At 40.9% G+C, this 20,964-nt stretch overlaps 1 protein-coding gene across 6 annotated transcripts in view; it reads left to right on the top strand.

Moving 5' to 3' along the window:
* BRF1 (BRF1 general transcription factor IIIB subunit) overlaps window positions 1-20,964 on the top strand; it is a 237,049-nt gene that overhangs the window by 51,357 nt on the left and 164,728 nt on the right. For all 6 annotated transcript variants that reach the window (XR_012159588.2, XM_073349847.2, XM_073349848.1 and 3 more), the window contains exon 3: window positions 7,711-7,884. Coding sequence is in view for 5 of the 6 variants with exons in the window: in XM_073349847.2 (XP_073205948.1) it covers window positions 7,711-7,884 (174 nt within the window). In the remaining variant the exon portion in view is untranslated. The remainder of the gene's footprint in view (window positions 1-7,710; window positions 7,885-20,964) is intronic.

The raw sequence follows: 20,964 nt of genomic DNA, 5'->3' as shown, positions 1-20,964 counted from the left end.
TTGCTATCGTTAGAAAGCTTTTCCTAATATCTAACATAGATCACCCTTGCTGCAGATTAAGCCCACTACTACTTGTCCTACCTTCAGTGGACATGGAGGATAACGTCCTCTTTATAACAGCCCTTAACATATTTGAAGACTATCAGATTCCCCCTCAGTCTTCTTTTCTTAAGACTTAAACATGCCTACTTTTTTAACCTTTCCTAGCAGGTCAGGTTTTCTAAACGTTTTATTATTTTTGTTGCTTTTCTCTGGACTCCCTCCAATTTGTCCACATCTTTCTTAAAGTTTGGCACCTAGAATTGGACACAGTACTCCAGCTCAAGCCTCACCTGTGCTGAGTAGAGTGGGACGGTTACCTCCTGTGTCTTGTGTATGACACGCCTGTTAATACACCCCAGAATATTAATCTTTTTTGCAAGTGCATCACATTGTTGACTCTCATTCAAAAAGAATTAGATCAGTTAATGGAGCATAGGCACATCAGTGGATATTAACCAAGATGGTTAGGGATGCAACCCTATGCCCTGGGCATCCCTAAACCTCTGACTGCCAGAAGCTGGGGCTGGATGATGGGATGGATCACTTGATAATTGCCTTGATCTGTTCATTCACTCTGAAGTGTTTGGCACTTGTCACTGCCAGAAGACAGGATACTGGGCTAGATGCCCTGTTCTGTTCATTCTCTCTGAAGCACTGTCCACTGTCAGAGACAAGATACTGGACCACTGGTCTGATCCAGTATGGTCATTCTTATGTGCCAGGGTGTTTTCCCCTGGACTTCCCAGAGGCTTCTTCATCTTTCATATCAGCCTCCATCTCGTAGACATCTGATAAATCTGAAGACCCATGGTTTCTGTGACTTGATTGGAGGAGTATCTGTTACTCCTTTTCCTCTAGGCTCGTGGCTGCTGAGATATGGAGTGTTATATCTATCTCTGTCTCAGCTATATAGCTGCTGCAATGGGGAATATTTTTGTTGCTCTATCCTTTCTCCAGCATAAGTTTGTAGTTCCTCATTGCATAACTCCAACGCCTGGCTCCTCTGCTACTGTTCCTGGTCTCCCAGACTGCTGCAGAATGTAATTAACAGGATTCTTTTCAGTTTCACTGTTGCCCACAGGATTCTCAAGAACTCAAGGCTCTTGTTAGTTTTCACTCTGCTGCAGTTTAGAAAACCTCTCACCATCTGCACAGTCACTGGAGCTGACTGCTAGCAGACCGATGCCACTGCATCAGTTTGTACTCTGTTTATATTGAAAGGTTTTACATAGCATAGAAACGTAGCTTTTAGTGTTTAAAATGAAACAGAAGTTCAGATTCTGCAGAAATTGATGGCATTTGCCTGGGAAAATTATCTATGGACAATGAGCTGTAACTTTGAATTTTCTTCAGTTTGCTGATTTATGAAATTTATTTTTTGTTAAATGCAATGTGGTTTATAACTTCTGTAGAGCAAGTTCTGACATTTTTGGCATGGCTGAAAAAATCTTTTAAAATCATGGGGAAAAAGCAATCTTTTCTAAAACTGTCGGATCACTAGTCATAAGCAAATCTCCTCCTCTGCCCAGAACAATCTAGAAGTGAGGTACGTAGATGGGTGATGGAGTAAGTGTGCAGATTAGCAGTAACGTGCCATCTGTTGTGGGAAGGGTAACAACTGACTTATAAATGGTAGACATGCATTGTAGAAATCACTAAGAATAATTATGCCATTTTAAAATGTGAATATAAACGTGATCTGATGTAAAAACACTGTCCAAACAAAATAGAGAGATTAAAACCAAACATAAATAAGCTTTGATAGGAGTGAAGAACAATGCACTGTTATGATCAATAGCTCTGTCTTGAAGTGCTTGGAGTGATTTTTTTCTTTCTAATCCTTTAATGCCAGATAGCTAAGGAATACCTTTCATTAAAGATAAATGTGTGTTCACACTTCTCACTAGCAAGACAGCCTTTCAGCTGTTTAAGGATTAAACATGTATTTATTTTATCTCAGCAGTAGAATCTTCTTGGGTGAAAAAATATCAGATAACACAACTTCTATTAAAAATGTGCTTTCAAAATTAATCATGAACAACCTAAATTAGTTTGGATTACAGAGTAATCAATCAACCTTTTACAGTTGAGTTTACAAATTCTGATTAACACAGCTTAGTTTGAGTAAACAGCATCAGCAGCTCATCAAGATGTGGGAAGTAGCAGGGATTTCCCCACCAAGGGCTGGGAACTGCAGCAGTGGAGCAGGAAGAGGCCCAGGGACGGGTCTCACTCTCTCCCTTTGCAGCACTTTGATGTCAGTGTTAGCCTGCTTTTTACTATTTGAACTCCGGATGTTCTTTTCCATCTGCTTATTGATTGTATCATCCAACATCCTCCCTCTTTTCCTTACAGTCCACACACTATGCACCACTCAGTTTTTTCTTTTCTCTTCCTCTCCTTCAGTGTCCTTTTTCTCTTCCTTCGTTAATTTATTCAGACAGTGAGGAAAAAATAAACATTTAAAAAAAAATGGAGCTAACAAGTTCTATTAAATCTTAATGTGACCAAAACCAAACTGCTTTTCTACCCTCACCATCAACCACCTTCCTCTCCAGCACTCAAATTCATACCCTGGGAGTTGTCTTTGACTCCTCCCCCTTCCTTGCCCCACATACCCAGACAGTGTTGTAAGTCCTGCCATTTCTCTGCATCATTTCTACAAACTGTTCTTTTCTTCTAATGCTAAAAATTCTTGTGCCAGGTCCTCCTCTCATCATCTGCTTTAATTACTCCTCTCAAGACCTTCTTGACATCCATATTTTCTACCTCCAGTCCATAGAAAATGATGCCATTAGCATCTTTGCCTATCATTCAGACCATCTCTGCCCCCTCTTTGCATCCACTAGTTTCTGCTTCAGCTTTGAATCAAGCTCAAACTTTTTGTAACCTCCTTCATAGGCCTTCTTACGGGGTTTAAATTTTGCATTTACCAGTCCTACAAGGAATTGAGTAAATTGTCCTTATAAAATTGTAACCCACTCCACTAGAGCTGTAGCAACATCTTTGAGTAAGGAGAACAGCCAGGAGATGTCTGCATATTTTTACAAAGCAGTATAGCCAGCTTATGCCTTGTACTCGGCCTTCAGGCAGCGAGTCCTCAAGGAGGTAGTGTATTTATCCTCCTTTCTCCATTCAATTATTTACTATGGTATTAAATACTGAATTTTAGTTTATTGTTGGTCTGGAAGGTATTTATTTTGGCTTCATTGGATGTGTTTTCAAGTCTTCCCCTCCATATATATTTATCCACTGAAGACTTGCTACTCATATTTCATTTGTTTGTGCTTGTGGCAACAAAGGCATGGGATAGAAAATTTGTTCCAGCAGATTCTTTTCTCATGCCCTAGTTAGGTGGTTACAGGCACCTGCCCTTCAAAAGTGAAAAGTTAAATTGATATAGTATTGGTAACAAATCAAATTCAGAGTTACATATTACAGCCCTGGAAGTTATCAGACGGGTGAGGTAGGCAGAATGGAATGGAAGATAGGCAAAACACATTAGTCTGCTTTGGTGTGTTAGGGCAACAACAAGATTTACTAGGTAAGGTTTGTTCTTGATATCTTTTAAGTGAAGATGCTTCAGTCTTGGCGTATAGGAAGGAGCTAAAAGGAATACAAGATACTTTGTGTTCCCTTTATAAGAAGCTAGAAGCCTAATTGCCAACTATTGTGCCCCATCTTAACTGAAACTGAAGTTTAAAATGGGCATGTAGTGGGGTGGTTACCCCGCTCTGGCCCTGAAGGGGTTAAAAGCAGCCCTGGAGAGGGCTGCAGCAGTGAAAAGGATTAGGAACAGCTAGGGGAAGCTGACCACAGGTATGACTGGCTTAATCAGGGCCCAGCTGGCCCTTATAAGAGGGCTGTGGGCCAGAAGCTGGAGGAGTGTCACTCTAGTCCTGGAGTGGGAAGGGCTAGCTGCTTGGGAGCAAGGTACCTAGAGCAGAGTGGAGCAGTGCCAGGGAAGGGCAAAGGGAGCTGGGGAGCTCCAGCCTGGTAAACCCCCAGGCTGCAGGCCTTGGTAAAGGCCCAGAAAGGTACTGGGGCTGCAGAGGGGCAGCCTGGGAACAGGCAGAGGCAGCTGGTCCTAACCGCTTGCCAGTGATGAGTGGCCATTACAGATTGCAGTCCGCCCCAGGGAAAGGGGGCTGGATGATGACTGGCAGTAGCCACTGAGGCAAGGTGGGTTTAGAGGGTTGGGGGTTCCTATGGGAGGGGAGACTCACAGTATGGGAGTACTTCTGGGGCAGAACCCCAGGGTAAAGGGCACCAGGGTCCGGGAGGCACATGGATGTCAGTGGTAGGCAAGCCACCAGCCTGAAGAAGGCACTCTGAAAGCTGGAAAAGAGGTAATTCCAAGACAACCAGCTGGAGGTGCGCACCGGTGAGTCATCACATCGCTATAGGGCACATCCTGAATAGAAAGCGAAAGAAAGATCTGCATTGATCAGTGTGATTGTTATGATTTAAAGACCTGGGTAGAGAATGGGCACAATTTCTGTGTGATTTTAGTTTACTTTCCTACCATTAAAGCTGTTGTATTTGGCAGTTAGTATTTTGGGAAATACTGTCTAAAGAAGTAAAAAGAAAAGGAGTACTTGTGGCACCTTAGAGACTAACCAATTTATTTGAGCATAAGCTTTCGTGAGCTACAGCTCACTTCAGAGCTGTAGCTCACGAAAGCTTATGCTCAAATAAATTGGTTAGTCTCTAAGGTGCCACAAGTACTCCTTTTCTTTTTGCGAATACAGACTAACACGGCTGTTACTCTGAAACCTGTCCAAAGAAGTGGCATTAAAGGGCAAGGGTGAACTAACTTATTACATAAGGTGGCAGAGTCCTTGCATGTAAATAGTGAGGCCAAGAAAACGTCAAGCCACCTCTTTGAAATGAAGAGCAAGTTAGATGGAGAGTCTGAAAGTTTTTACCTACTTGGTGGTAACTGTGAAGTTTTTGCTATTGATAAATCCAACCAGAAACACTCATGTTCCCAAACTGTTTTAAATTATATCAGCCTCATACTAGGTTTACTGGGGAAAATGGAATTTACTACTTCTGTGGGTTTATGGTGTTTTGTTTTTCATTGAAGATGACTTCTCTCGTTTCCTATAAGGAAATAGGAAACTGATTGCAAAATGTTAATACACATCTTTGAGAGCTTGGTCACAATGTAAACAGAAGAACACTTCCACCTCCAGTGCTATAGGTGGGGGCAAGGACATCTCCAGCATAAAGCATTGTAGCCACTCTCCAAGGTTCTCCTCCTTGTTCTAGGTTTCCTACATTGAGTGAAATTGGTTCTTTTGATGGTGGATTGCAGTGCTACAGTATTCTTGCTCTAGCATCTTACTTTTCTGTGTTGTGCACTACCAATAAAATGTGCAAAAGCAAGCTGAAGAAATGCTAGTACATAGAATTAAATCTTCCACTAGACCCACAAAGATTATTGAATAGAGTGCTTAGTAAAAGATCATCTTTCCCAAATGGGTTGTTTCTCCAGATCAGTGAGCGTCTTGTGCACACTCCAAACACACTTTTGTACAGTTGCTGCATTTCCTTAATTAACAATATTATTTGACAATTTAGTTGGTTCTCCAATATTTATTTTTTTTATTTTCTAATTGCCCCAGTATCAACCTGGGTGTGGAGCTCCGTAGAGTCATTGCACTCAGCTCCTGGGGAAAAGGAGCACCTAAGTAATTGTCTCTTGGGACTTCTGCAGGCGTCAGTGTTTTTCAGAGGGAGTCGTATACAATTCTTAGACACAAGCAAGGTTGTTGATATGATGGGCTTGTAGAATGGGAGGAGTTTAAAGCAGATCCCTGAATAAAAGGGCAAGATGGAAACAAGGAGGAATGAGAAGTCTCTGGTACAAATAGAGGACGTTTTGTTGGAAGGGTGCAGGCTATGGAGAAAACACAATGAAGGGGAAGAGAGGAGATGTAAGCCAGTAAATTAATTTTGGGAGAAGACTATATTTGAAATATTTTGGCTACCAAGGACCTGAAATTCTTGGAAAAACTCCTATTAACTTCAGTTGGCTTTGGATCAGCTCCCAATAGCTTATATAATACATACCTGAAAAAACTTTGGAGATGAAACCTGTTTTGCTTCCTGTCTAATACAGAAATGGGGTGAGGCATAATTGCCCAGAGCAGTTATGGGCTGATGAGTGTACATAACTCCTATTGGTGCATAGGTGAAGTTGACATAGTTCTGTTTTTCTCTGTTTATGTGCAACTTTCTGCTTGGGATGAGTTACACTGAACCATAGTTAGATTTCAGTGAGTGTCTTTACAGGAACCAAGTCAGAATTTTCTTGTTGACTTAAAGGTTTTTCAGATACTATGCACCGCCCTTAACATATGGTTAGTGGTGCTTATGTATGAAGGGCCTGATTAGTAGGTGCCACAAAGTAAAGAATTACAGATATGGTAGTTTTGTGACAATTATGTTGTCACTGTTGTATTGCCTTAATTGAAAAAACTGTGGATAAGCCCTGTGGCAAATTTTACACTCACCTCATAAAATATGCTTATAAGTTTGTAATATCTCTGTGAAATTAATGGATGCATGTTTCCTGTAAGAACATGTAGTGGAAACATCTGTCTGGTGTATTGAACTAAAGTGTGGTTTTTTGTGTTACTGTCTGACCCATTGATTATGTTAGTGAACCCAATGCTTTTCGTCATGACTTTTCCCATCTTTTCCACCAAGTCAGCCTCACATTCCCTTCTTAGCATGGTTTCCCATAGCTAGAGCTTTGCGAGAGGGCTGGACCTTGCTTTTCATGGCTGTCTTAGCAGCTGTGCCACTTCCTGTCATGACTCATCTAAAGTGCCTTCACCTTAGAAGAGATGTACATTTGTTTTCCTGAATCAACATAGTTTGGCAGCTAAACCTTAAATGAAGCCTGTTCTCTGAATATGTTCAGAGGAAGGAAGTTCTGCCCTATCAGTGACAACCATGAATAAGCTTTGACATAAGCTCCTTTCCTTATGGCTTTGGTGTGTTGTTAAGAGAACCTCATATTTCATCAGTTTTGGGTGATTTGCCACAAAGTGTATAATTTTTTTGCAATTAAAGTTGTGTACCACAATAAGATTGTTTTAGAACTTCATCTCTGAAGCTGATCAAGTGCCAGATTCCAGCTCTTTGGGACAAATCTTCCTCTGTTTGGAAAAGTGTCTAACACACCGTGGATGCTATCTCATCCAAACGAAGAAGGATGGACCTACGGTTTTGATGTTTACTAATGTGGTCGCCTCAGTTCTGCACAAATTGAGACCTAGGCCCTGATCCTCCCCCTCCCCCCCCCCCGAGGTGCTGAGTACCAAAACGCTGGTTGACTTCAGTGGGATGCTGGGCCCCCTCTGAAAATCAGTCTAATGTCTCAAATGGAGTGCCCAAAAATAGCGGACACATTTGAAAACGTAGGGCATAATCTCCATGGAGCTGTATGATCTAAGAAATTGTTCTATGTTGAAAATAACTTACTATATTATATGCTGCCTTAGTCTTTCTTTATTTTATTAAAAGAAAGACATTCTTCTGCAACAAAATGCCAAGTAATTTGAATTGCTAAGCAGAGTTTTTCTGAAGTTTGAGCCTTTGTTAAAAAGTGGATTAATTACAAAATTGTTTTAAGAGTTTTCTCTCTTTTCTTAGGGAAACGTCAAATTCATCACTTGGGAAACCAGTTGCAACTCAACCAGCATTGTCTTGATACTGCCTTTAACTTTTTCAAGATGGCGGTGAGCAAGCACTTAACCCGTGGGAGAAAGATGACCCATGTAATCGCTGCATGTCTCTACTTGGTGTGTAGGACAGAAGGAACGCCTCGTATCCTTTCGCTTTTGAGCAAAACGAACGTTGTTATTTTTTTGGATCTGTAGGTAAAACACATCAGGTGTTCGAAAACTTGAAAAATCGCTGTTCCTGTGATGTTAATAAAATTTCACTTTCAGAAAGTTAAACATCCTGTTACACTTAGGTATGTTAAAAATTTCATATTAAAAAACCTTAAACTTTGGGTCCCACTTTGACTCAGTACTATCAGTTTAAAGCCAGCATTCATTAAAATGTTGCAAGTGTTGTCTCAGCCTTCTGACATTTGAAAAAGTGGTATTTTACAGTTGTGAAGTGAAACTACCTAATGACGCTAACTTTTTTCTTGATCGTAGTGTGGTATCTTAAAAAGTACAAAATATTGTTAATAGTATGGTTGCGATAAGCAAGCAAGCATTTTGTAGTGCTGAGAGCTGTAGCTGTCTATGTAACCGTTGATGAGTGCACTTGAAAACAAAACAAAAATTAGCTAAGTTTAAAACATCCATCTTGAAAGTGTTTCCATTTGTACGTATGCAAAATATACTGCAGTAATTGACACTTCACAAGTACCTAAATTCATCTCTCCTTTTTTTCTTTAAGTTAACTTCCAATGTGTTAGTCCACTATAAAACACTAGGGTGAATAAGCCCCTACAGACAAACTCAATCGTTTTACTTGAACGTCACAAGCTTCTCTCTCTCTTTCCTCTTGTGGTTACTGACATCTGGATCCTCAGAGGTGGTAGTGTGTGTGGCCATATGACTCATTTATCCATGTGGTGTTTTTTAAATCTGTTATGTAAACATTCATTCAGTAACTAAAGTGATACTAAGAGTTCAACAGTACTGAAAAACTCTACAGATCTGAATGGTCTGCTTTGAAAGAATGAGTTCAGGTTCTGGGGTATAAAATGTCTGCCTTTTGCCGAGTCATTAGCTTCTTTTGTTTCAAAAACAGCAACTTGCAGTTGAGAATAAAGTCTAGTACTGACATAAAATTAACCATCCCTCCGCCCGCCCCGGGCCCGTATCTAACCTTTTGTTTTGAAACTTGAACATTTGAAAGTTCGTAATGCAGCTTGGAAAGGCATAAATACATATATTGCCAATTCTGAGATTACGTCCATTTAAGGGTGGTGTAGATTATTCTTGATCTGTCATATTTGTGGTCCCACTTTAGATCACGCGCACTCTGTGTCTGGCCCTGTATAAACGCATAATAAGAGGCAGCCATGCCCCCAAAAGCTTTACTCGAGGAGGACCAAGAAGCAGATGAAGGGAGCAGGAGAGGGCAATGTACTAAAACAAAGTCCATGGGGCCGGACGAGTTGCATCCGAGAGTGCTGAAGGAATTGGCGGCTGTGATTGCAGAGCCACTGGCCATTATCTTTGAAAACTCGTGGCGAACCGGGGAAGTCCCGGATGACTGGAAAAAGGCTAATGTAGTGCCAATCTTTAAAAAAGGGAAGAAGGAAGATCCTGGGAACTACAGGCCAGTCAGCCTCACCTCAGTCCCTGGAAGAATCATGGAGCAGGTCCTCAAAGAATCAATCCTGAAGCACTTGCATGAGAGGAAAGTGATCAGGAACAGCCAGCATGGATTCACCAAGGGAAGGTCATGCCTGACTAATCTAATCGCCTTTTATGATGAGATTACTGGTTCTGTGGATGAAGGGAAAGCAGTGGATGTATTGTTTCTTGACTTTAGCAAAGCTTTTGACACGGTCTCCCATAGTATTCTTGTCAGCAAGTTAAGGAAGTATGGGCTGGATGAATGCACTACAAGGTGGGTAGAAAGCTGGCTAGATTGTCGGGCTCAACGGGTAGTGATCAATGGCTCCATGTCTAGTTGGCAGCCGGTATCAAGTGGAGTGCCCCAAGGGTCGGTCCTGGGGCCGGTTTTATTCAATATCTTCATAAATGATCTGGAGGATGGTGTGGATTGCACTCTCAGCAAATTTGCGGATGATACTAAACTGGGAGGAGTGGTAGATACGCTGGAGGGGAGGGATAGGATACAGAAGGACCTAGACCAATTGGAAGATTGGGCCAAAAGGAATCTGATGAGGTTCAATAAGGATAAGTGCAGGGTCCTGCACTTAGGACGGAAGAACCCAATGCACAGCTACAGACGAGGGACCGAATGGCTAGGCAGCAGTTCTGCGGAAAAGGACCTAGGGGTGACAGTGGACGAGAAGCTGGATATGAGTCAGCAGTGTGCCCTTGTTGCCAAGAAGGCCAATGGCATTTTGGGATGTATAAGTAGGGGCATAGCGAGCAGATCGAGGGACGTGATCGTTCCCCTCTATTCGACATTGGTGAGGCCTCATCTGGAGTACTGTGTCCAGTTTTGGGCCCCACACTTCAAGAAGGATGTGGATAAATTGGAGAGAGTCCAGCGAAGGGCAACAAAAATGATTAGGGGACTGGAACACACGAGTTATGAGGAGAGGCTGAGGGAGCTGGGATTGTTTAGCCTGCAGAAGAGAAGAATGAGGGGGGATTTGATAGCTGCTTTCAACTACCTGAAAGGGGGTTCCAAAGAGGATGGCTCTAGACTGTTCTCAATGGTAGCAGATGACAGAACGAGGAGTAATGGTCTCAAGTTGCAGTGGGGGAGGTTTAGATTGGATATTAGGAAAAACTTTTTCACTAAGAGGGGGGTGAAACACTGGAATGCGTTACCTAGGGAGGTGGTAGAATCTCCTTCCTTAGAGGTTTTTAAGGTCAGGCTTGACAAAGCCCTGGCTGGGATTATTTAACTGGGAATTGGTCCTGCTTTGAGCAGGGGGTTGGACTAGATGACCTTCTGGGGTCCCTTCCAACCCTGATATTCTATGATTCTATGATTCTATGAAAGTAAAGATACACACTCGGGGGCGAAAAATACACAGTCCCACACAGACAGGCAAAGTGTGATGGCTGAGGGAAGAGGGGTACCATCAAAACATGCAACATTTATATACCATTTTAGATTCCCCCCCCCTTGACAGATTGTTGGTTTCAAATTGTATTTAATCTTTCCATTGTCAAATTGCCAATTTTGTATAGTCATAGAAGAAGAGATTTATTCAGGATTAATTTGGAGGACATTCTATTGATAAGGAACAGCATGGAAGAAAGCACTCAGGCAAGTTTTTCAAAATGATGGATGACTGGGTGCCCCAATTTTTGTCTACCCAACTTCAGACACCGTAAAGGGGTATTTTAAATTTTTTTTTTTTTTTAAATAAATTGTTGGACACCCATCTTGAAGTTGGGCACACAAAATCACTAGTCATTATGGAATATCTTGGCTGAAGACTGTGGACAAGTGGGCAGATGAGGCTAGTGTCATTAGTGGTGTGGAGAGGGCAGGAGGTGAGAGGATAGAACGGATATATAGGAAGTAGAAAAGCTGTTAATGGTTCAGAAGGTCAGGCCGAGAAGCTTGAATTCCATATATAGAAGTGGAGGGATTGTGGGAGGGCTAGATAGACTAGATGGGAGCAAGTTACAATGTTTGAGATGTGAGGGGGTGGCAAAGTTGTCACCCCAACACTCCTCTTCCTGGCTGGCTGTGGTGTTGCAGCAGCCTTTGCCTCAGTTTCCCTCACTGTCCTTTGGCCTACTCCGGCCATAGGAGTGTCCTGGCTTTCCAGACAGGTCCCTTTGCAGAGTTCTGTCCCACAGAGTCATTTACAGAAATGGATACTAACCAAGCCTTCATTCCGGATAGGTTCAGTGAGCAACCATCTCATCATAGGCATGCCTCTGCTACTATATACTGTCTTCCTACCTAAGTAGAGGCTTCTGTGCCTCCATCAATCCCATAGCCCAGGGACTGGAATCCTCCTTCCCTTACTCAGGGGTACAGGCAGGCTACAGCGCATCAGGGCCCCTGGCTCCACTTAGGCCTGCAGCTTACCTGGGCAGTAGCCTGTACTATCCTTCTCAGTCTTCTTACATACTGCTTCCCAGAGAACGGGAACTCTTTACCTCCTCTCCTCTAGATCTCCTTTCCTCAAATGGGTTCACTCAGCTTTTTATGGAAACAAGCCCTGAGCTTTATTTCTAATTAGGCCTGCCCCACCCGCCAGACTTTGCAGGCTGGTTAATTGGCCTCATATTAAGCCTTTCCCAGCATGTGAGTGGAACATCCCCTTCACAAGGAAGGTGGCGTCTTAGAAGTATTAGGAGGAAGAAACAAAGATTTGAACAAAGCCTGGATGTGATGGTCAGGGGAGATGGAATCTGGACCAGATTATGGGTCTGGGTGGTAGGGTGGATGTTGGTGTTGTCAGCAGTTATAGCATTGTGGGAGTGGGGTCAGTTTGGGAGGAAAGGAAGAATTCAGTTTTGGCCATGTTAGGTTTAAGTTGGTGGAAGAGAGTGTGTGTGTGTTTTATGGCCTACTTATTAGCTTACCTCTTCTATAATATACTTGTCATCCATGTACAAATATGTCATCAGCCAGGCTATGGGATGACCTTTTAGGAAAATTCAGGCCAGATCTAATGGTACAATGTGAGTTATAGCTGACTAGATTCCATTCAGAAACAGATAAAATAAAGTTGTTGTTCTCTTTGGAATGCCATGCGTTTAATTTTCCTTTATTATTTAGTTAATTAATTAGAGTAACTTTTAGATTCACGTAGTATGATGCAGTTTTTAAGTAACAATTTAGCAAACAAATCTATGCCACTTGAAATAATCCAAACTAAAACTATTCTTTTTAGCTCCTGGATGAATTTATCAAAATGGGTAAGATTATCCCAGATCACTTTGATTCATTGTTCCATTTTTCACTGTTTTAATTTCTTTTCTCACTGGATATGCAAACCTTCAATACAGCAATTATGGCCCTTTATTAAATATTTTTTTAACATTATTCCTTCTCCATACTAATATTTGTAAAGGAAAAGTGGCTTGCCAGTTATTATTTAAACCTGGTACTTCAGCAGCATTCAGATGAACTGCTTGCAGGAACATGTATTATAATAGCCCTCTAAAATGTATTTATACTATTGCTGTGAGCTATAAAGACATAACATAACAAATATACAAAAAGGCAGTAATGGTTTTAAAAGTTCCAAAGCAGCGAATTCTGGTAAAACTGGTTATCCTACCATTAGAGCCAAACATTGAGGGGTGCTGAGCACAGCCAGCACCACTGACTTTAATGGAAGTTGCAGGTGCTTGACAATCTCAGAATTTAGACCTTAATTTGCTTCTTGGAATGGTAACAGACCTCACTTGTTTCTCTTTAATGTTTTGAAAAGCTTTTCCACCCCTACATATTGGGTTGAATGGAAACAGAGCTTTTTAACTGTTTAGCTAGAGTTCCCGAGAGAGCGCTTTGGAAGAGTGAGACTTGGTTTTCGATTGACTTACTGGTTAGTCTGTGATCTGTACTTGGCCCAGAGGTCATTCAAAAACAAAGAGGCTTGCATAGTATTTTCCAGGTGGAATATTAATTTGCTTTAATCAAGGGATATTTCATTTAGTCAGTAATCCTTTTTGTTGTACATGAAAGCTTTTGCGAATGATGCAATGTTTTGTTTAATATTTCCCAACCCTACTATCCACCCTCTTGTTTTATGAATAACTTTTGTAGGGTGAATGATACATAAAGTGGCAGTGTTCTTTTTGTTTTTAAAACGTCTCTTCCAATTTTTAAAATTCAATTAGTTTTCTTGAGAAAAACGTGTCCTTTGTTACAGACAAATCCCAGTCTTCTATAGAATAGTAAATATGGCCCACATTATCTTTTCCTGCAGCTTTTAACCATACGAGGTGACTTAATGGGGAATCTCTGCAAGAATTCTCTTGTGGAGATGCCCGTGTTGTCCTGTTGAGGTGGATTGGGGGTGGGATTTTCCCCACCACAGTAGTGACCCCAAGCCTATCCTTACGGAGGTCCCATATTTCATTTGCAGCTCTGGCCCCCAATTTGCTCCCTGGTAGCATAGATCAAGAGGAGCGGGAGGGTTCTGCATCTTCTGGTTCTGGTCACTTTTTCTGTTAAGTTCCATGGGACCAGACAGGACAATGTCTGCCCTGCCCCAGTTCTGGCTGCCTGTAGTGAGAACTCTGACACAGGGCTGAACTACACTGGGAACTTACAGTGGCATAGCTGCATCTCTCGGGGTGAAAAATCCCTACCCATAAGAGATGTAGCTATGCCAACCTAACCCCAGGTGTAGACAGTACTAAGTCAACGGAAAAATTCTTCTGTTGACCTAGCTACAGCTTCTCGGGGAGGTGGATTACCTAAGCCTATGGGAAAACACTTCCCGTCAGCGTAGGTAGTGTCTATACCAAAGCACTATTGTGGCGCTACTGTTGCGGTATAAGTGTAGACATACTGTGATGGGTTGGACCCCCCCTTCCATGGTGCCACCTGATCTACTGGGCCCCCCTGAGCCCGCCCGTTCCACAGGCCTGGACTCCCTTACCCTGTCCTGCTGTGCGCACGTGCGCACACAGGTAGAGACACATCCAGCTGTAGAATCACAGAGTCTGCAATCAGCTCGGTGTGGGAAGACAGCTCAGGGAATTGCCAGGCACTCAGGTGGACACCCCCTCTGGAGTGTAAACCCAAAATTGTATTGTCTTGAGCTGTATAGAGATTGATACAGTATGAAGTCATGAAATTTGCTCGCTCCTTCAATGTGGAGGAAGATATTCACAGAAGTGTTCAGCACTTGGGAGGTTTTGGCCCTCAGGTCCTCTAATTAAGAGATTTGTCCCTTGAAAATGTTTTCCCTTGTGGATTATTATGCTACAGTGGGACGATAATTCTTACAGGTTGTGTTGTTTCAAGGGTGGTTTCAGCTTTCCATTATTTTGGGTCATAAATTTATTAGACTTCTATGCATTAAAAAAATTAAAAGGGAAACATGTTTGTCATAGGCTATAATGTCAGATTGCGATCTCCCTGTTCAAAGCTTTGTGCTACCTGCCAGTTATGGATGATGTTCTGGTGTCATTGGTCAAATCAAAAGGGGAGGGAAAAGCTGCTGCAAGTGCAGTACTAGTAACTGACCAATTTAGGATGTGTGGTACAGGATCCTGGACATTCACATAAGGATGCTGATCTCTAGAGTTAATAGTTTTCAAAGAGGCAGGAAAAATTTGTTTTTAAAAAGTACTAATATTTTGTTTAAAAAATTATACATATCAGAAGGCTGTTGCACTGCTAAATTGTCATTAACTCAGGATAGAAACTTTTGAAATTACTGGCACTGGCAATATAAGGTCCAAATTATGGACTGGGCCCTGCTCCCATCCCAGTGGCAAAATTGTCATTAACTCCAGTGGTACAGAATTGGGCCAAGGTTTTTTTTGGCAGTATGGTGGCATCCGGGTGGCTGAAAATGTGAACTTTCCATCATGTGGTATTGAACAAAATATCTGCAGCAGATTAAGGGAAAACAATAGCGGTGAATGCCCTGTCAGAGAGATCAGATTTATCTGGCTTCTGTGTTTTGGTTTTTGCTTTCCCCCACTTGTTGAAGATACTGGGGAGCGAGGGTCAAATTAATCCTCTCTTGTAACTTCATTCCAAAACTGTTTGTTTTTCATTTTATGGGTGCAGGATGCAGTTGCAGGGTTTTTGGTCTGTGAACAGTTCTTTTCCTAGTACAGTTTTGGTGTTTACTGGCGTGACTACTGCTGAGAAACATAGACTTTGTTACCAACGGATTCGGTGTACATAAGTCTTATCAATGGTTAGTCTTTTTTTTTCTGTCAGCAAAGAACAAAATAACTCTACAGTTCCTGGATTGGTAAAGAGGAAATACAACAAACAAAGGAGCAGATTATGCTCTCTGGTGCACCACGGAAAATCTAGAGTAGCTTCACTGAAGTCTCTGTAGCTGCTGTGGATTCACACCACAGCGCAACTGCGGTATTATTATTTATTTGTATTGTGTTAGTGTGTAGTTAGACAGAGTTCAAGTCACTGTTGTGCTGGGCACTATACAAACAAACAAAAAAACCAGCTTGCGTTCCAAGAATGAGATACAGCATGTCCTTGCAGATTAATTAAAAGCCTGATTTTCAGGATTGCTGAGTACCCACAACACCTACTGAATTCAGTGGCTGTTCAGCACATCTGATAATTAGGCTCTAGATTTATTTTTAATATCTGTAGGCTTTAAATAGATCCTTGCCAGGGTGTTAAAATATAGTTCACTATACTTTTAAATATTTAGAAATCTTAAATTTTATGTTAAAAAGTAAATGATTAGGTGGTCTTATTGTTAGCAACAGCTAAATCTCTAACTCCCAGGGTTATCCTGGGAATAACAGTACTTAATAACAGGCAGTGTACTGAGTTGATATGAGAAAATATCATTAATCTCTTTAATAGAGAGAGAATTAATTCTGAAGACAAATTCACACTGTTAACTGTTTTATATAATATGAAATCATATAGAACAGGAGCAGTAAAATCCATTGTAGTAACATCCATTAACATATTTAAATATTGTACCATAGTTGTAATTGGTGGCTCCAGAAACACAAAGCACTTCTGCTTTAATCAGCAATACTGTTTTAGCTAGTCATCTTCTAACAGAATGCTTCTACTTTCATTGTTTTCCTAAGTCTTATCTGAATGTTTTTTCCCAGCACATTTTCATATTCCTCAAAAAAACAAACAAAACACCCAACCAAAAATACCCCCCAAAACATAACATAGGAGCAATATTATCCAACTTTCAGATTTGTTTAGGAAAATCTGAGTACTACATGTCATTGATGTACCTGCAATTAGAACCATTCCATATTAATAATGAAGAAATCAGACTGGAATGCAATAAGAACATTATTTAAGTTTCTAAATTAATAAAAGAAAAATATTGTATTTATTATAGCAGTTCACTAAGACTTAAGCTAAAAAGTTGCAAACACTTTCAGCAAAGCTTGAAAGAGGTCTAAATATTGATTTTTTTATATCCTAATGCGTTCCTTTAAGTAATATATTTTTATGAAGTATGAAGTCTAGAAGATTTGCAAGAGTACCTTTCTGACAGCAATTTGATTTCTTCAGAGGATTGTTACTAGGAACTGTTTGCATAACAGATTGCATCCAGAAATTCTGTTGGCAACACTATTAAATTATTATTTTAGTGTTTTTGTAATTTCATGCCAAGTATTCTTGCAAGTGGAGCCTTTTCACTATCTGTTTTTCTTCTTTGCACATCTGTGTCCTTTTTAGAAGACATAAAAACTTTCCTTTGAGTCTTAGTCAGTTTAGTTCCAGTAAGCACACATGATGGGAGAAAAATGTGGCAAGTGTCCCTCTTTTGTGGAGAGCAAAGGAATGACCTCTGCATTGTGCCTAGTTTCAACAGTTTGGGAAATGAATTGAAAAAATTATCAGAATTTTGATTTCCTATGCAACAGAACATTTGCAGCAGACTGTTTGTATAGCCTTTTCTATTTTGGCTTTCTGATTAGAATAATATATTGAAACATTTAACCAAAGTGATATGTGCTTTGAATTTTGTATATTACGCATATTATTCAAGCTTGTAAACCTTTTAAACACTTTGGGATAAAATATGAATTGTAGAACTTTCACCTTCCTAGGTCAGTTGTAAGTGAATTCATTAAATTTAAAATATATTTCCTGTTTGGGAGCTACACATAGAATTATCGTAGAAAGTATCAAAACATTACTGAGAATAAAGTTTAATCTAAGCGGCTACTAATTAAAATTGAGATGTATCCTGCTTCTTTTCTGTCCTGTCATCCTTTTAAATAAAAATTTAAGCCTATTATGCACAAACATTGAGGAAAAATCAGAGTGGCTCTGAGCTTCACTTTGGATTAAGGAAGGTGTGGTGCACTTTGGATACATGCATTTTATATCGCCACGTACTGTGAATTAATATTGGAAAGCACATTTGGAATAGGCACAATTGTCTTAACAAGAGTGAAAAATCAGATCTTTTATTGCGCTAAAGGAATAATCTTATATGTATATAGTGTGTCTCAAGACTACACAAAATTTGTTTTCTCCATGTGATAAACTTATAATGTGAAGGAAAAAATTCCTTATCAGAGAAGAATAACTTTCAGCAAGATGACATGGGAATGTAGGAGATATCTGAAACATGTAAGCCTTGTATCACGTACAAAACAGAAATCCAAACATTGACTCTATCTCATCTTCCTGAACTTGAGAGGAAACTTTCTCTCCTTCACCCATTTTATACTATTTTTCCTTTTTTCTTCTGTGCCCTTGGACAGTAGTTTCGGCCTTGTCACTAAGGAAAAAATGTGTACTCAACTTGAGTTAACTAATGTGGTAAAATCCTAGAGAAGACAAGGCAGTTTGTAGTTTTCATAGAGGTAGGCTGTTTGAGTTAAAAACTATGGAGGAGCTTATGGCTACCCTGACGTGCTAACTTGTGTAAGAACTACAGACTGCATTGTCTTCATTAGGCTTTTACTTCATGTTAGCTACCTCGAGGTTAGAACAGATATCTTTTTCTTGGAGTTGTGGTCTGCAGCCCCGCAGCCAGCTACTGCTGTTGTGAAATGATGGTGCTTTCTATGCTTTTCTGTTGGACTCATATGATGCAGTGTTGGTTTCCTAGGCCTGGTCTCCACTTAAAATTTAGGTTGACATAGATACAATGCTCAGGGGTGTGAAAAATCTACACCCCATAGCGATGTAGCTTTGCTGACCTAATCTCCAGTGGAGACACAGCTAGGTCAATGGAAGAGTGCTTCTGTTGACCTAGCTACTGTCACTCAGGCTGGTGGTGTTCCTACACAGATGGAAAAACCCCTTTGGTCAGCATACACTATGGGGTTATCCTTGCGTGCTTACGGCACCATAGCTATGCCGGTACAGCCCCTGTAGCGTAGACACGGCCTGTCTTAGACAGCGGGACCCATGTCTCAGCTTCTGTTTGTTGTCTTTCCAAGATAAAGCAGAATGAAGGTATCTAGTCTGTCTCAGTTTAGACTACTGCTATTGGAAACCCTATGGGCATCAGCGAAATTGAGCATCTGGTCAATTTCACTCTGCTGCAACTTTGAAAAGCTGAGAAGGGAATCGGGCAATGAAGCAAATCACTGGAGAGGAGGACCCTAAAATAGAGGTTGGAGTAAAGGTGAATTAGAGAAGCCTGTTCCCCCCCACTAATTGCCACCCACAAAGCAGACAGTAGGTTCTAGTGTGGAAGGAGCAAAGCATATAGAGAGTTTCAGTGTAGCAGCCATACAGAGTAGTCTGTATCCGCAAAAAGAACAGGAGTACTTGTGGCACCTTAGAGACTAACAAATTTATTAGAGCATAAGTTTTCGTGGGCTACAGCCCACTTCATCGGATGCATAGAATGGAACATACAGTAAGGACACAGACACAGACACTGCCATGCTGCTGCTTCTTGCAGGAGCCAGAGAAAATGGAATGTTTGTGGGGAAGCCACAAAACATGGAGCCCTCAAGCAGGGTTCAGGAACAGCAGCCTGACCAGAATCCCAGCTCCGTTGTCCTAGCACTAGTGGGGAACTTAGATTTTCAGCTCTTGACCGTTATTCCTCCAGTTACTCATCCGGTAATCGGGTGTCACTCCTAAATCTCTGTCTCTCAGATAGAGATGAGAGATTTGAGAGAGGCAGAAGAGAGAGAGAAAGAGGTAGAGCAGAAAATGTAAAGAATGAAAGAGGGAGAGAATGTAGAGGAAACAGACATAGAACACAGTGCAAGAAAATATAAGCCATGGTTTATATATTATAGGAAAGTGGAGAGAAAAGGGATAAACAGCAAGAAAGACATAGTAAGTTACATATTAAAATTTTATTAAACAGAAAATGAGCAATATAGTACAACTGCACATTCTTTAAAATAAAAGGGAGTAAGGTGTGGGTTTGAAGTGTGTGGCAGGATAGGTATTTCATCCTGGCTAATAGACTTAGTCTCAGGACTACCAGATATCAGGTAAATGTTTTGAGCTCTTGTTAATAGGAATGTGGTGGAGAGCAAGCAGTGAAACTTTGTTATAACACAGTACTTTTGTTTGTAATAGGCAAAGGTCTAAGGGTAAATCCTACCTAAAACTGAAAATCCTGGTGCAACCTTGCTATGCCGTATGGCCTTGTGACTGCTCCACCATAATAAATATTTCAGATACCTTTTTGGTAAAGGAGTCGCTGGTAGGTGGATTCCTTCTTTGTGTAGGAATTTGTCTGTACCTTCATAATGAGCTGCCATTTAATTGTTTGTAAAATCAGCCTCTTTCCCCTCCTTCATTTAGCATCAGTGTACGGTGCACTAACGCTCTCTTGCAGAAGGCAATTAACTTGGATGGCAGGATTATCCCTTCTATGTAATAAACAAGAGTAGTCATCTGCTAAGAAGATTCAAACCTCAGCCAGGTACACGAATCCTGTTTTTCATCTTGTTTTTCTGGTGCAGCTGCATGTTAAATCAGTTGATCCAATCATGCCCTTTGGGCACGCCTGTGCAACCCCACCTAAAGCTAATGTGTGCGCTGGTATAACTTGCATACATAACTTGTATGTGAGTCATCTTTATTGCTGAGGAATGTGTAGGAAAGAGCTCAACAGTCTCGCATCTCAGACTGAGTTTATAGGGCTGGGACACAGGAAGAAAAAAGGCATTTTATTTGTAAGCTGAGCAAATATGACATAGAATCAGTGAGATGCTGTAAACATGAACCTACAGTATTGTTAGTCACTTTTCAGAGTATAGCCGTATTTAACAGATTGCAATCAGTGTACTTTAGAGAGCTATTTGAAATTACAGTACCTGGTCACAATAAAAGTACTGCAACACTGGTGCCTGACTAGATCTTTCCCACTTATCACTGGTAGCTTTATTTCCCCAGTGGCAGATATGTACATTCTTCCTGATTTTTCTCATGAAGAATTTCAGCAGCTAAGTTTACAGTGCATTAAAAACTGATTATGAAAGAGCTGTTTCTGTGCTGTAAGAGAGACATAAGTATTTGGCATCTTCAGAGGATTAAAAAAGGTAACTTAGGGATAAAAGTTTAAAAATGAAACTTCAAGGAGATATTCTTTATCTTCCATCTTGATTAAAACCATTTAATGGAAGTTGTTGCTCT

The sequence above is a fragment of the Lepidochelys kempii genome, chromosome 6 (assembly GCF_965140285.1).
Source record: "Lepidochelys kempii isolate rLepKem1 chromosome 6, rLepKem1.hap1, whole genome shotgun sequence".
NCBI lineage: Eukaryota > Metazoa > Chordata > Testudines > Cheloniidae > Lepidochelys > Lepidochelys kempii.
Note: the sequence above shows the minus strand (reverse complement) of the source record. Positions and strands in the feature narration are given on the sequence as shown.